The 17,778-nt window shown below is 37.3% G+C and overlaps 1 protein-coding gene across 1 annotated transcript in view; it reads right to left on the bottom strand.

Annotated features, from left to right (window-relative positions):
• The window catches only part of LOC121249176 (5'-3' exoribonuclease 4-like), a 39,345-nt gene that overhangs the window by 13,207 nt on the left and 8,360 nt on the right, over positions 1 to 17,778 (bottom strand). Inside the window, 8 exon segments of the mRNA XM_041147883.1 lie at positions 279 to 319; positions 407 to 483; positions 573 to 701; positions 9,213 to 9,283; positions 10,776 to 10,871; positions 10,961 to 11,029; positions 11,130 to 11,222; positions 14,210 to 14,287. Coding sequence (XP_041003817.1) covers positions 279 to 319; positions 407 to 483; positions 573 to 701; positions 9,213 to 9,283; positions 10,776 to 10,871; positions 10,961 to 11,029; positions 11,130 to 11,222; positions 14,210 to 14,287 — 654 coding nt within the window.

Below are 17,778 nucleotides of genomic sequence, written 5' to 3'. Positions count from 1 at the left end.
TAGGTATATTGACACAATATATATATATATACACTGTATATAAGCCTAACCCATTGTTTCACATTATGGACCAGATGGCATAAGATGTTGTTCCCTTCCTCTTCATGTACTATCAACTTATTTAAAGCTAGAAAAACAAATCCATAACTTCTGCATGTGTGTGACGTGTACTACCATAAAAAGACAAACAGATATCAATCATTTTGCAAGCTCATACATAATTAACTTTATGGCCAGACTGTAAATACTAAAAATTAAAATGAAGTGTCAAAAATCACCTGCCAAGAGAAACGTTTTCCATTCATGTCAAGCTTGAAATCTGCCCCAAAAAATATTATTAGATGCCACAAAGCAGTGACTTGGAATCAATAACTTCACAAAAGATAACTACTCAGCAGAAACCTACCAGTAGGGTAAAAATCGAGTAATGGAGATGACATATCTGTCATCAGTTCCCTGTAGAACAAAGGAAGAGCATGTGCACTGCATGTGCACCCCCATTGGGGTCACAACCTTATTACAAAAACAAAACTAAAGAAAAAAATTGAATAAATAAATGTTAAATTGAAAACCTCGCAGCAGGCAGCACACCCAACAACTGGTCAAAGGGCTTCAACGGTTTCCCCAGTGTGAATTCAATGTTTAACTTATCAATACCATGGAAGTCTGAAGCAAATGGAGCATAATGATAAGGATAAAACCTGCAAATTAAGAAATAAAAATCATCAAGCAATCAAGACAGCATGTTTAGAAAGGAAAAAAAAAAAAAAGGACAAACACCCAAGAACTGAAAATGTCTGGAAATATCTAAAATGACCATTGTTCATGATAAATTGAGCATTGGACAATTATATAGTATTTATGGATTGGGATTATCAAGGGCCAGTTTCCTCTGATAGACAAAGTCAGGTTAGTCAATAAAGGATATAAACGGGGAGAGAACACGTGATGTGTACAGAACATGCGGACAAGCAAAACACTACTACCATGTTCATTAAGTATTTATGGGAATGAATCTTGTTTTTTTTTTATAAGTATGGGAATGAATTATGGTAATAATATTAAGTAAACTGCAGTAATTACAGCGATGAGAGGGAGGAGTTATCATATTTTTCTTTCCTTTTTTGTGCAAACCATATTCTTCAAATAGCATCTAAGCATGGTCTTGGGGTTTAAAAATGTTTTTCTCTTGCCCCGTCCTCGGCCCACCCACTCCAAGACCTCTCTAATTTTTTCAGCCTTCTATTTTGGATTCTCTGTTTGAATGTGTTCTCCCTAGCTGTGCACAGTGCTGGACCAGCAGGCCTTTGGTTTACCCATAACCTGTGCTCAGACATGATGGCATAGTGACAGTTTAGAAATATTGTCTCATAGGAGAGGTAGACAACAAACTGGATCATGGCTGCTATGGTGATTATCCCTCCTTTAGAAGACAATTGACGCAAAGATGATGTGTGATATGTTCGGTGCCTTCTTGTAGCCAGTAGTCGTCAATTGTACTAGATGTGGTGATTGTCACCTCTATGATTGCAGCGGCTGTCGTCCTCGTGGTTGTTGGTGTCAATCTTATTTGTGCCCATTGGTGCTTGTAATGATCCAATGGAAGGCCCAACCCAAATGGCCTATACATCAAAAGGACTAGTCGATAATACAATTAGAGTCTCATTAGAATATTATAAAGAGTACAAACTTCTCCTTCTCAAATAATGTGGGATCTCATAGACCACCTACCATTATCCTTATCATATGGGGTATCACAATTTCCCCCCAACCCTCTTAAATTCTCAACATTCTCACCGGGCCAATCTATCGTAAGTGGCGCGGCTCAAGTCCCACATTTTTAGTTGGGATAGACTCTGATACCATTTGCAACGTCCTAATGGAAGGCTCAACACACATGACCTATACTCCAAAAGAACTAGTCAATGATACAATTGGAGTCTCATTAAAACATTACAAAGAGCAAGAACTTCTCCTTCCAAAAGAGTGTGGGATCCCCTATATACCACCTACCCTTATCTTTATCATATGGGGTATTACAATGCTATACAAAAAATGAAACCTTACCCAACCCGAACTAATAAGTTTGGGTTGGAATTTGGAATTTTCCAGAACCATTACGAAATTATCGGGTGGGGTAACCGAGTTTTTATTCGATTTCCATTTTCTATTGAATCAATCGGTCTAAACAGCTTAAAGTTTTAAACTTAAAATGGCATCGTTTCACTTTTTATTACTTATCCATACCCAATCTCAGGCCCTCTCCCTCGTGTGCTATTCTTCACAATTTCTCCAATATTGCTCCCAGTTTCTTAAAGAACATATGCTTCAAAAAATAAATGCATTCACTTTTTTTTTTCTTTTTTTCTTTTTTTTTTTTGTGGTTATAAACTATGAGATTTTTAACAATTTCTTTTGTGGTTATAATTGATGCCAGAAACTTTTTGCTTTTGAATGATTTAGTTTGTGGTTTTTTACCCATACCACACCATGCCTATCTGCATCAAAGCAGATTATGGGTTGATCATTATTCTTATTATTTTATTTATTATCATTATTACTTCGTCGTAGGACTTTCAGTATTCAAGTGAGTGGATTTTATAGGTATCTGTTGCCCATCAAATCCATAGTAACTTGCTTATGGAAGGTTGGTTCTGTCATGACAAGGCATCTTGTGATTGGTTTGGGTCAAGTAATTTTTGCATTTGGTTTCCGATTGTATTTATGGAAATTTTTTCTTTTGATAAGTAAAAACATTATATATACCAAAAAGAGTACCCAAGTACACTGAATGTATACAAGAAAACACCTTGCCCATGTTAGAAACCCCTAATGACCCAAAAAGCCTGTGAAAAAACAACCGAAAATACACCAAGCTCGACCCCAACCCCTTGTTTCCCGTAGAACTAAAACTCTACCCGAAAACCCAATCTCAACCCCTTGTTTCCCGTCTTCACAATGCCCTCCCTTTAGACTTCCCTCTAGTTGAGCTACCACCCTTAGCGTCGTAGTTGATTGCCTAAGAAAGACGTTGTAACTCCCTACTTTTTTTTAAACTTGATTTGGTTTCAAGCGCGTGGCTTGCCTCAATCTCAGTGATTAGTTCTTTAAATTGGTCTTCACATCCTCCATGTGAAATTCCCAAGAAATGCTGAATCTCGTTAACTTTAGATAGAATCCAATCCACTATTGAAGGAAGAGAGACCAGGGGAGCAACATTATCCCCAGACACAGTATCCAACTGCACTCCCCACTCTAGACATTCCTTTACACAAGACACCAATGCCAAACCCATTGGTTCTCCAGCAACTCCAGTAGTTCTCTTCAATGGTATCAGGGTCCCCATTGGAGATTCTAGGGTGATAGCAGATCCTACATCTCCTTCAGACCTCGATAGTACACTATTTTCCTTCAACTCCGACAAGGGAGCCATAGTTTCTTCGGGGTGTAATGCTTACTATCGGTCTATCTTGTGTCACATGAGGTTAATGACATTCAATTACTGATGTCTCTACGCCGATACCCGATGTAGACCCCGCTTCAAATAACCCAGATTTCTTTTTGACCCGCCATACTCTCCTGGATCTGGTTATAAGGACAAGGCCGAATCCAATTTTCTGTTTTCCTTTATCTGAGTTTAAAGGATTCAGGCCTATCTTGTTTCTTACAACCCTACTGCCTCTAGTTGGAAGTAGGTCTATTTTCGTAATGAACAGAAAGCTATCGCTGCCTTCAACTCTACAAGTTGGGTTTCCATCTCCTTTAAAGAATTGTGCATCTCGACAAGCTGGTTTTTGAGGCGTGATTTGCAGACCCCCCACTCTGAAACCCTGAAGCATGGCCAATCTTCAAAGCTACCGCATAAGATCACCTTGCCACCGAGGATGAACTTGGGTCTTTATGATTCACCTCCAAGTTCTCCCTCTCTGCCACGCCACCTACATGTATGCTACAGACCCCCTACCACTGAATTAGACGTGACTCCCTAACAAAGCCATGTCCTGCAGCACCTCTTTGTCCTTCCAAGCCGTCACTCCCAAAATGACACCCACAGGACTAATCCACCAACAACGCATCCCTGTGAGCTATTCTTTTGCCGAAGGAAAAATCACGCAGCACCTCCCCCATTCTTCTCCAGCCACTACCCCCCCCCCCCCCCCTTCAAGAATGAAAATAAAATTTCTCCTCCCACCACCACCATACTCAACCGCTATATAACATCCACAAGCATTTGAGCAGCGATGCACCGTGAAACTGCGCCTACCGTCCCAGACAATAGAGAAAAAAATCATGTTTCTCATCCTTTGTGCATGGATCCATGGCCTTAGCCAGCCACTATACTGTTGTTGAACCTAGAACCAACTTAGATATCACCCTTCGACTCCTTTCAGTAATGACCAACATGCTCCCCTCCTTCACCAGTGTAAAGGATTTAGATTCTATGACCAATTCCATAGAAGAACCCATACCGAGCACGACTCCCAAAACACAATTGTCAAAAAATAAAAACCAGTCGTCATCTCAAGGATACAAAAAAGATCAGAAACCAAAAACCCCAGTCGTCGGAGGGGGCCGACATCGAAGGCCCCTCAAAGGAGTCGTTGGAGCCCGTCGACCTTGTCTGGGCCGGTGGTGAGAAGTCACTAGCCGGTTGTCAACATTGTCTCCAAGAAATGATAGAGAGAAAACTTGCGAAAAAACCAGGTCGTCGATGCCAAGACCTACGCCGGACGGCCCTCAGCGAGTTCGCCGGGGCCCATCGGCCTTATTTGGGCTGGAGGTGAGCTGTCACTTGCCGGTGATTGACGTCGTCTCCGAGAAAGAGAGAGCTTGCAAAAAACCAAGTGGTCGGTGCCAAGACCTATGTCGAACGGCCCTCAGACCTTGTCTGTGTTGGTAGTGAGGGGTCACTCGCCGGTCAAAGGTGGTTGCATGGTGGCAGCTGGTCTTCTCTCTCGTAGGGTTTTCTCTCCATACAGTTCAAAGGTGGTTGCAAGGTGCCCCATTAAAACGCAGCCTGTATTTATGGAAATTTATCCTATTGGAAATCATTTTCCGGTTGTACATAGGACTGGTATAGTTTGGGTGATGCCTAAGGAAGTGGTCATTCTTCTTGCATGTTGGAATGGTTTTGAGGAGAGAACATGTGTGGCTGCCATATGGAAGATGATTCCATTGTGCTTGATGTGGTGTCTTTGGCTAGAAAGGAATGGGAAATGCTTCAAAGACAAAGAACGCTCATTGAGAGATCTTAGGGATTTTTTCTTTTGTACTTTGTGTTCGTGGGCTAAGGCCCTTGTAATGAATGCTGATAACTTTCAGGATTTGCTTTAGGCCTCATTTGTTTTCGCATATGAGATGAGATGAGATGAGATGAGATGAGATGAAATAAAAGTTGAAAGTTAAATAAAATATTGTTAGAATGTATTTTTTTAATATTATTTTTGTTTTGAGATTTGAAAAAGTTGAATTGTTTATTTTATTTTGTGTGAAAATTTGAAAAAATTGTAATGATTAGATGAGATAAGATAAGATTAAAAGTTTTGTGAAAGTGAACAAGGCCTTAGGCTCTTTTTTATTCTAGTGTGATGTAGGTATTTTCTTTGTATACATCCTGTGTACTTAGGCTTTGCCTATTCATGGTAATAAAATTTTCTTATCAATTATTAAAAAAAAATATTAGTTGGAGGGCCTATCTGATCCTACTAGAGTATCTAGGAAAGTACTTGAATTCTATGGGCCATATTGGATTTGTTTGACATGACTTTAATAAAGACAATTCAGAATTTGGAAAATAAATGAGGCCTCTTGACTTGATATTATCTTGGAAATGCTAGTATGCTATATGAATATATTGTTTGAAGTGACTTTAATAAAGAGGATTCAGATTTTGACAAAGAAATCAGAAGCCTCTTGATTTAATAGGTTTTTCTGCTACAGTAATGGCCATATTTCAGGAATGCTAGTGATGCCAAATGAATTGAGTTTCACATGAGATATTTCAATGTTCTTGATGATTGTAATATAACCCTTCGTACTTAATTATGGTCAGGTGTTTAGATTATAATATAATATATGCATATAAAGCTTGTTCTTGGTTGTATTCCTTTATTACGTTTCTTTTTTTTTCGTTTTTTTTTCCTCTCACTCATTTCCTTTAGAGAAATGATATTTTCAGTCCTAAGGTGTGCAAGCCCTATGCACTCTCTTTGAAAAAATTATTTTTTAATTGTGGACCCCACTTTTTCTCAAAGGGAATGAGCGGGATTTGCACAACCTAAGACTGTATCTAGTATTAATCTTTCCTTTACGGATTGATAAAGAGGTTTGGTGCATTACCATAATGGTGATGGGTATGTTTTTTCAATATGTATTACCATATAAGTTTTTATTTGTGTTTCTTAACTTAAAACTGATTAAAGATGGTTGCTTTATCCCATAATTACAGCTGAGCCTCATGGAATCCAGCAGTAATGTTGGATATGGTGGTACTACACTTTCATCAGGGATCCGAATCAAACAAAGATGCAATGCATTTGGATAGCGTTGTGCCTCCAAATGTAGAAGATGTCTCCACGAAAAGCCCTAGAGGTAGTTCTCACAGCCGCCCACCTATCCCACAGAAAAATTTGGGATAGATCAACAATTTGGCAACATTTTACAAGGGTAGAAGATGGTGATCACAATGAGCCCAAAGCCGCATGCAATTATTGTGGTAATTGCATGCTTTAAGTACCATAAAAAAGGTAAAGCCTTTCTTGCTAGTGGAATTGGAAAGGATAAAGCCCAATAAAAAATGAGAGCTAGGAAGTAGGATGAGGGATGGCACAAGCAATAATCCTAGTGTTGGACTTGCAATACAATGAAAAGAAGACAAGGTTGGCAATAGTTAAGATGATAATTGTTGATGAACAACCGTTTAGATTTGTGGAAGGTCATGGGTTTAAAAATGTTATGGCCACAATTGAGCCTAGATTTCCAATCCCCCACCCACAATGCTGTTATGCGAGATTGTTTGAAGATATACTTGTCAAAATAGGACAAGTCAAGGAACATGTTTGTGGCACCTCAATGCAAAATCTTAGCTATATGTGTATAACAGCTTGTTTTATTGATGATGTTCAAAACTTGCAAAAAGGAATAATCATTTAAGTTTCTAATCATAAAGGGATGACAACAAGAAGAGAGATAGAGTCAACTATACTTGGATGGGGTATTAAAAATATATTTATCATCACAGACAACAATGCATTCACCAATACCACATCCATTAATTAGGGAAAGGGTCAAAGTTAGGGATTATATGGTATTAGACAATGAATTTATGCATATAAGGTATTGTGCACATATTTCAAATCTCATTATCAATGATGGCTGGAAAGAAATTGATTAATGGGTTGTGAAGAGTGCAGTGAAGTATGTGAAGTCTTCCCCCACAAGACCCGATAAGTTCAAGTCATGCAGAGAGAAAATATCTCGAGTGATGGGCTTCTTTCTCTTGATGCTCCAACCCAATGGAACTCAACAAATCTGATGTTAAGTGTGGCCATGAAGTATCATATTGCTTTTGACGTGATACAAGATGAAGAAGATCAATTTGTGCCAAATTTATGGGAGGTTGGACAAGGGCCTCCAACTTCTAATGATTGGGAAACCACTAAGGTGTTTTTGTACAATTTTTGAAGATTTTCTTTGATGTCACCTTGCGTTAAAGCTCAACTTATGCAACTTCTAATTTTCTGATTAAACAAATTGCTACAGTTTATATCTGATGATTGGAAAACCACTGAGATATTCTTGTACAATTTTTAAAGTTTTTCTACGATGTCACCTTGCAGATTTTAGGCTCAACTTATGCGACTTCTACTTTTCTGATTAAAAACATTGCTACAGTTTATAGCCATTTGAACAAATTTTCTAGGAGTGTTGATTATATGCTGAGAAGCATGTTGGAGATGATGATGTTGAAATATGAAAGATATTGGGAGGGGGGAGGGGAATTTTGAGGAAGTGAACAAAATACATATTTATTTTTTATGGGCATCAGGTGTCCGGAGTAAGGTCTCGACTAATCCCAATGGTGTAAAGGCCCTCATCGACAAGGCGTTTTCCGCAAGTTCACCTCAGGTAATTCAAGGGAAAATTCTCCGAGTTTTATGGCCCCTAGAAACATTTGCACCCAAGGGTTCAAACCTTAGACCTGGAGGGAGCATACCGCCAAGACTAAGGCCCTTACCAATTGAGCCAACCCTTAGAAAAGTGAACAACATATGGGAGCAGGTCAATCAAATTGCCACCATTGGCTGTTCTTCTAGATCATTTTCTTGTCCTTATTCTTCACTGTACGATGCCTAATCTCAGCAAAAATGCAGATGTTCAAACTTATTCGTTTAATCACTTTGAAACTTTCTTTCCATTCCTACCGTAACCTCATAAATAAGGAGAGGTTCAATAATGTTAGTTTTGTTGCTGGTCCTTCTCAATTTTCTACCAAGAAGACCTCCCTTCAGCGATTCTCCGACAAGTCAGGTATGCTTAATTTGTATGCTCCAGCTTGAGGGAGAGTGTTAGAGTTGTTTTATACTTGCTTCTTGCTCTCATATTAAGGGTATCATCATAAACAGGTTATATAGTTAACCTGACACAAATATGTGGGGAGAGAACCTGCATACACATAGTCCAAAACCTTTCAAACAGATTCTCTTTGTTTCCTCTCATTCTTCTCACTCTTCTTAGCCTTGAGGCTTGTCTGAGAACACAAACCATCTCATCTCAAAATTTCTCTTAATTTCTTTCTCAAACATCACTCAAACACAAACACTTTTCAATTTCAAATATCCAACTTTTCCATCTAATCATATTTTATCTAATCATTACAATTTTTCCAAACTTCCAAACAAATCACAAAAAACAATTCTACTTTTTTAAATTTCAAAACAAAAACAATATTAAAAAATTATATTCTAACAATATTTCAACTGAGATTTTATGTTTCTTTAGACAATAATCATTGGGTCCAAGAGTGTAAAACTCAAGCCTTAACTGAAAATAACTAGTCTTAAAAGCATAAAGGTGCAAAGCACATGGCAACTATGGTACAAAATAATACCATGCATAGAAAGCACCAATCTTAATTGAGCTACAGGATGAAGTATAAAATAAAATACACATAAAATAACTGAAAGTAAAGAGGGGGAGACTGCACCACTTACCATTGCCAGGAGCATACTCCTTCATAGTAATAATGCATAACCCAACACATCCCTTCAATATATTTAGAAACCTGCATCAATTGCAATACATTATGAGTACTGCTACTAAGCCATCTGAAACTTACTGCTCAGATGTCCTCTTGACGTGGCACCACCATGCAGTGACACATGCTTTATTAAAAACAAAAAAACACATAAAAAATTATATTCAAACTAAAAGGACGTCCGAAAATACAGAAAGAGGAAGACCGAAACTCTAGGTTCCCTTTACTCCTTTTGTGTTTGTGTTTTTAATTTTTTTAACAAACCATGCGGCATCACATGGTGGTGCCATGTCAAAAGGAGCATCTGAGCGGTAAGTTTCAGATGGGCAACCATCATTTTAAACCAAGATTCAAAAGAATCGAAATTGGGTTCAGAATCGGGAAAGGACTAATTCATTGAATTGGGCAATTCTACAAAATGAACCAAGCGATTCATGACAATTTTGAATCAATTATTTCAATGTCAAGAACAAATATTGAAAATATATATAATGCACTTTAAGCATTTAAAGTTGTACAAAAAGAATATAAAAAATTAATTCATTGATTAGTTTTAATAAGAATACGATATAAATCTAAATAGTTTCAATGGTAGTGTTTTGTGCATAGCCACAAAATTAATACAAAATACTCATTTATCTTTCCTTTTTTTTTTTTTTTGTCAAAAAAAATAAAGAACTCAATGTTTTATCTTTGAATTGTTTTACCCTTCTTATTAAATATAATGATAAAAAAGTGCATATACGTTAAGTTTTATCATACTTTAATACAAGAAAAATCAAAACCTATTTTCCAAACACAATTTTGAACCGGTTGGAATCAGCTCAAATCAGTCTGAAAACAACTTGAATTAGTCCGAATCTCAGCCGATTAAAGCGGCTTAGTGAACAATTAAAAAGTTACACTAAAATCGGTTCAATTCAAGTTTTAATTGGCTGACTTGGTCTAAACAGAACCATTTTTTGGAGCCCTGTTTTGGATGAGAAAAACAGATAATGACCATAAAGAATCCTATCTTACTGAACCCATGTAGATTAAAGCTACAGTTGGGAGAAAAAGTAAAAAAGAATGTGACGAACATGTAGAATTGAGAAAATACATACAAACTAAAAAATAAGGTTAAAAACTATATGAACGGGCACAATTCAAGATAGCCACTCAATCTAAAAATAAATTCAAATAAAAAAAACACACAAATAAGCCCAAGACACTACACTTCCTCAAGACCCACATTTTCGAATTGCAGTAGAAATAAACTTAATAGTTAATACCTATAAGAGTATATACAGTAAAATAAATTTTCACCTTACACTGAAACGATAATTAATAATGAACATGTATCACATGTGCCACAAGGTCAGCCCAGATAAAGCAAATATATTTTTCTTTTCAGAATGACCATTTTAATGAGCATTCAGCTTAAAATTTTTAAACATAGATAAAAAGAAATACAGGAGCAGAACATAAGGTCCAAACCACTGATATTGTAAAAGAAAAGTTTCAAAGTAGATTTTCTAACCGCATTTCTCAGTATCCTCTCGCACTCATCTTCAGTTTGAGCCTCAAACTTTTCAGCATAGAACCTTTCCTTCCAACCCTTTTCTCCAAGCTTAATCTGTCAAAGCAACAAGAGCTTATAGAGCCCATAGGAATAACCATTTTCACTACAATTCAATGATACCTTTATAAAATAAAACCACAAACCTTGTCCACATTAGCATTTGGGCCAGTGTCTATACAGTGCATTTGTGTTTGAATGTCCGCAGCACTGGACTGGTTCAATGACGATCAAAATGTCATTATTTTTCTAGTTTACACAAGTTTGAACTAAATTTATGGCTTTAGATTAAAAATAATGAACAGAATGACTCACATTTGGTGGATTTTGACTCATGGGCTTACTTGAGTAACTGATAAGCTTATTTCTTGAAAATCGTCGAAAGCGCAGTTCTCTTTCCTTTTCCATCTGAATAATGGACATTGTTGAGAGGTTCTGTCAGTCAATACAACTACACACCTACAAATTCTTTGATATACAGATGCCTTGGCAGTATAACAGAGGTGCGGCAAAATCTTGTCAGAGACTATTGAAAATCTCTCTACCATATAAATAAACAATAAACTGTGGATTTTCCCCTCAAAGTACTGAAATGTTAGGCAAAGCTGGATCAGGATGCCAAAATATGAACAATAGGACCTGGTTTGGTTTCACAAACCATCTCATCTCATCTCAACATCCAAACACCATTCAAACATAAATATTTTCATTTTCAAATTTTCAACTTTTTCATTACGCAATCATTACAACTTTCCCAGACTTCCAAACAAAACACAAAAAATAATTCAACTTTTTCAAATTTCAAAACAAAAATTATATTAAAAAATTATATTCTAACTCTCTTTTAACTTTATAATTCTTTTACTCAACTTTTTCTCTCATTTTCCAAAATCCCATAAAAATCTTAACTCAAACCATTTCACTACTATTCATAAATTTCTCATCTCATCTCATATGTGTAACCAAACAAGGCCTAAAATGAGGGTTATGAGCAGCTCAAGATTAGTTAGAGCATGCATAGACCCATAACCTGATGCCAAACCATTTCAGGGCCTATTTCAGTTTATCCAGACGCTCAGAGGCACCAACCAGCTTGAATTTCATTCTCCAAGAATGACTACACCCGGTCAAAAGCTTAAAAGAAGAATAAAAAACCTACAGCCAGACAGCAAAAGTTTTAATTGTCCAATAGAATTTAAGTAGCGAGCTGTAATTCTTTTTTCTCCAGTAATCAAAGGTTTATGCCAATGAGCAGGAATAAAAATGGAATGTAATGAAGTATTTAGATCATATAAGTCATGTAATATTCATGTAGTTCTCAGATCATGTATGCCATGGAATGTTTATGTTCAGATCACATTATGCCATGTCATGTTATGTTATGCTATGTACAAGTATATGCCATGCTAGAAAAGTTCAAGAAGTCCAACAAACTTCTCGTGCATTAAGAAAGATAAGATGTAAAGGATGACACGGACCTAAGTATGTTCACCACAAGTTATGATAAGTGGTGCCACGGACCTAAGTGTGATTCATCATATGTTAAGTAAAACACGGACCTAAGTTTCACTCTATAATATGTTAAAGGGTGACACAAACATAAGCGTGTTCACCACAAGTTATGATAAGCGGTGCCACGGACCTAAACATGATTCACCATATAATAAGTGAAACACATGGTGAACCACAGACCTAAGCGTGTTTCACTCCATGATATGTTAAAGAGTGACACGAACCTAAGCGTGTTCACCACAAGTTATGATAAGCGGATCCACGGACCTAAGCGTGGTTCACCATATGTTAAGTGAAACACAGACCTAAGCGTGTTTCACTCCATAAAATGTTAAAGGGTGACACGGACCTAAGCATGTTCACCACAAGTTATGATTAGTGGTGCCACAGACCTAAGCGTGGTTCAACATATGTTAGGTAAAACACGGACTCAAGCGTGTTTCACTCCATGTTATAACAAGTTATGTGTTGGCAAGGACTCAAACGTGGGTCACCATTTGATAAGTGAAAGACAAGATAAACAAGTCATGTATGATTGTTAAAAAATGCATGAAATCAGTCATTTATGCATTCACGTTACATGTTTGCCATGATTATGTATGATTCCACTCATGTTAATGATGAATAGATATGCTATGTGAATCTGTGACGATATATGTATGTATATAAAGTTTTTCAAAAATTAAGCCTATGTTAAATTAAGTTATGTTTACGGTATGATTGTGAATCTGTGATGATGTATGTATGTTATGAAGAGTCTTTCAAAAAATTAAGGCTGCATTTGGATGTTGAGTTGAGTTGAACTGAGTTGAGTTCTTTATGAATAGTAGTGAATTAAGATGGTAGAGTGAGTTTTGTGGGATCCACCTAAGATGAAATTAAATGTGTTTGGATATTTAAATGAGTTTAAATGTATTTATGGGAAGTTAAAAAAATTGTGGGTCCCGCATGTAAATAAGTGTTGAATTGAAAAAGGTTGTGGGTCCCATGTGTAAAGAAGTTTTGAGTTGAGATAAATTTAGTAATTTGAGAGTTGGTATTTGTATGTTAGACTCGGCTTAAAATTAGACTGAACTGAGTTAATCTTAATTGAGTCTAACGATCAAACAAGACCTAAGTCTATGCTAAGCTAAGTCATGTTTACGGTATGATGTGCTATTTACTGAGAATTAGACTCATTTTTGTTGTTTCTCTGTTTTCTTCTATGTTTATCTATCACAGATGGAGATTGTGATACGTAGAGCTGAATGGTCAGGATGTAGATCTAGTACAAAGGCTTAGAAAGGAATAAGTGTTATCACATAAGGATTAGTTTCCTTTTATGCTATTTGAATAAAAGTCGCACATAGGACTACTATATGTTTTTACTTTACGTTTTCAGTTTCAAGTTTCAAAAACAATTATATTCAATTTAGTTGATGTTTCAATAAATGAGGTATTTCAGGATATGAATCTCTTTACTAGGCACTATGCTATGAATGTTAGTAATATCTCTATCCTACAGGAAGGGGGTGTTACACATATAGAGATTGATTGTCATTTCATTTGAGATAAGATAGTGGTGATAACGGCACGCCATTTGTAAAGTCTATACAACAACTTGCAAGTGTATTCACTAATTCCTTATGTCATAGTCAATTGAAATCTATTTGTTTAAAGCTGGATTTATATTACATAAATGCCCCAGCCTGAGCAGTAGTGTTAGAGGACATGATACCCAATAAGAGTATAAATGTAAAATGTAACTAAGGCATATATGTAGTGCAAATGGAAGAAAATAAATGAATACAAGTTCTTCAGGATTCACAAGCAAGTCATTGCAATGAAGAATCTTATATATCATAAATAGGTGTGTCCCAATATTTAAAAGCATCCTGAAATACCTGGGTGCGTCTTCTAAAAATTGCACATTCATGAGATCCCACGGCTTGCACAAAGTGTTCCACACGTTCCCAATTTACCTATTAATGAAAGATGGGATGAAAATATAAATGAGCTAGAGTGTAGAGACAGTACACTAATTATATGAGTTTTCACAAAGAGAAGAGGCATGCAGACAGAAGCAGGGGCAGATTGTATTAGTACACACTTATAACATTCTTTCTGCAAATTTGAACAGCTATAACATTTTTATGGTAGGTAATAAATCTGTAGTAATAAGCATGAAAGGCGCAACTCAAGCACACAATGAATATACAAGAGATACACCTATTTGAAAGTGAATAGTATAAATGCATGGAATATTTGTCCATTAAAGTCCATTGATACAATCTAAAGGAAAAGAGTGTGGATAAAGAAGTTATTGCGCTCCTCCATAGTCTCCTAATGGTCCTCAATGGTTCTATTATTTCACTATTCCAAATACACCAAATGAGGCAAATATGGACCACTTCCATGTTGCTTCAATTTGTGGGATGCAACCTAGTCTTCTCCAAGAATAAAAATTCTCCACAATTATTCTGGGAATGACCCAAGCCAGTCCCACTCGCCTGAAGAAGTCACTCTACCATGTGCTTACAAAAGCATAACGAAGAAGAAGATGACCGACAGACTCCACTTCTCTTACACATACAACACCAGCCGATCACGACTACATGTCTCTCTTCCTTATATTATCAATTGTAAAAATTTTCCAAAGGTGGCTGTCCAGGAAAGAAACAGCTCCTCTAGATGGGATCTTTGTCCACCAAATGCTATTACACAAAAATGGATTGTAAACGCAAGAACTGATAATGTTATAGAAAGAATGAATGTTAAACTACCCTCTTGGATAGAGCCCAACAATTTTGTCTTCACCACCTCTTCCCACTCCAATGGAATACAAGAGTAGTACAAGAGCAAAAAAAAAAAAATTGGTTGGGCACACAAGCCTACTAGAAGTTTAGGATATGGTCATTTTTAACATGGAGTTCACTTCTAATTGTTACGTTCATGATCCCCTCTGCTTTCTTTTATTTTCCTTGTTCAAGCTTGTTTAGCAGTGATCTTTTTAGAAGGCATATGTTCAAAAGTCTTTTGAAAAGAAAAGAGAAAATAATCACTTTAATGATCTTGAAGGGCTAAGATTAAAAATATGCATAACAAAATGGATAGGTTAGTAGCATAGTTGTAATCGTTAAAGAATATTGGAAGAAGTTTTTTATCTAAGTTAAGAATTGAAGAATTAGCATCTTTATTGCTTCATTTGAATTGGATCCCCATTTTTTTTTCCTTTGATGAGTTCAGACTGAGATTTGAGTGTAATCAAAATTCTCTCTTCAAATGCTGATCTCCCTTCTCTTATTCTCCTATTTTCCTTTTATACTACCATTTTTCTTTTCTTTTCCTTTATCTCTTTCTCCAATTTTATAACCACGGCTTAAACATCATAAGGTTACATTCCCCTTCACAGAGGTTTCATATATGGTTTTCAAGTGGGCAATGGCTCGATGACCCTATTATCATCTCACACCTTCCTTTTGCAGATGATACTTTAGTCTTTTGTGAAGTGGATAATAGCCAAATCCAAACTCTACAAGCACTGTTACTTTGCCTTTGAAGCAGTGTCAGGGCTTAAGGTGAATCTTAGTAAGTCCAAGATTGTACCGGTGGGTGCGGTCTCAAATATCCTCAGTTTAGCAAACATCTTGGATTGTAAGGCGTCCTCTTTACCAATGAAATATTTGGGTCTTCTATTGGGAGCAACCTTCAAGGCTAGAGCTATATGGGATGGGGTGGTGGAAAAGATATAGAAAAGGTTGGCTGGTTGGAAACGGGTGTATTTCTCAAAAGGGGGCCACCTCACTCTCACCAAGAGTACTCTCACTAACCTCCCCACTTATTTTTTATCTCTGTTTCCTATGCCTGTAGGTGTGATAAATAAGATTGAGAAACTCTTTAAGGCGTTCTTATGAGGGGGGCTTGGGGGAGGAGAAGAAATTTCATCTACTTAGTTGGAAGACAGTATGTGCCCAAATTGTGTATTGGGGGGGGGGGGGGGGGGGGGGGGGGGGGGGGCGCGGGTTGGGAGTGTGTAACTTGAGAACTTTTAATAAAACTTTATTGGGGACATGGCTATGGAGATATTACTTGGAGGGGGGATCATTGTGGAAGGAAATTATCGACGCTAGATATGGTGCTGCTTGGGGTGGTTTGTGCTCCAACGAAGGGGTGGTCATGCTTTGAAAAACAGATTTGCTTTGTTGTCGGAGAGAGCAATCGAATCAGTTATTGGCAAGACGTGTAGTGTGGTGATCATGCATTGGAAAGGGCTTTTCCGGCTCTATCATATTGAAGTTAATAGGGAGACTTAAGTGGCGGATATGCGGTTATTTTCCCATGGTTCTCATCAGTCGAATATTCTTTTTAATAGGGATATTCATGATTGGGAACAATCTATTATTTCAAACTTTTTCAGCCTACTATATTCCACGGGGACTCCTATGGCACAGTGGAGATCTAATAAACACAAGAAATGTACAGTTAAGGCGTATTATAACATTTTGACAACACAAGATCATACTCTGTTCCCCTGGAAAAATATTTGCAGGTCTCGTGTGCCTTCTAAAGTGGCCTTTTTTATATGGAATGCCGCTCTTGGGAAGATTTTGATCACGGACAATATGAGGAAGAGAGGATGTACAGTGATGGATTGGTGTTTTATGTTGTAACATACGGGTCTAAATTTAGGGTTAAAACTAGTATTTTACTTATTCATTTATTGGTATTTTAATTTCTTTATATTTATTTATTTATTTTAGATTTTTTTTGTGATAACAGATAGATCGATTTAGTGATTCCTTTCTTTTAAAAAAAAAAAAAAAAAAAAAAAACTTCGAATATTCTATCCACTTAGTCCCCATGCTAGTTTCGGTTTCCAGAGTTTGAGCAACTCCAAGTCAAACCTTTCAAACTCTCTCAGAAACGGTATCCACGTGAGAATAGGTTCCTAAAGTTTAGGCAATTTCAAAATTCAACCAATCCCTCCACGTCGCTTCCTCCCATCGCCTATAAAAAGACCATCAAGCCTCTGTGATTCACACAGTGTTATATCAAGAGAAACAACATTCCCGCTTAAACCTTACCTCTGCCCAACCATCGTCGTCCACCCCGGGACGTCGAAGCCCTACCCACGGCGCCAGAAAACGCCGGCCAACTCAACCCCGTCGAACCCACCCCCTCAGGTAAGCCCCTGCCGCCGCACACCACCTCCCTCCCTTTCGGTTGTTTGAGTTTCAAACCCATATCTCTCTAAACTCTCACTGTTTCTCTCTCTCTCCCTCTCTTGGTGTCGCACCACCATAGGGACCCCCCCCAGTCTCGTCGCCGGTCGCTTCTAGCCACCTAGAGCCGCCGACGCACTCTGCTCTCCCTCGGTGAGCATCGCGCAGCCCTCTCTCTCCCGTAAGCCTCTGTTTTTACGTCTGCTTCTTTTGTTTTATTTTCTTTTCTTTCTCGTTTCTTTTCTTTTTCT

The sequence above is a fragment of the Juglans microcarpa x Juglans regia genome, chromosome 2D, assembly GCF_004785595.1.
Source record: "Juglans microcarpa x Juglans regia isolate MS1-56 chromosome 2D, Jm3101_v1.0, whole genome shotgun sequence".
In the NCBI taxonomy this organism is placed as follows: Eukaryota; Viridiplantae; Streptophyta; class Magnoliopsida; order Fagales; family Juglandaceae; genus Juglans; species Juglans microcarpa x Juglans regia.
The sequence above is the reverse complement of the archived record's forward strand: the minus strand, read 5'-3'. Positions and strand labels throughout refer to the sequence as shown.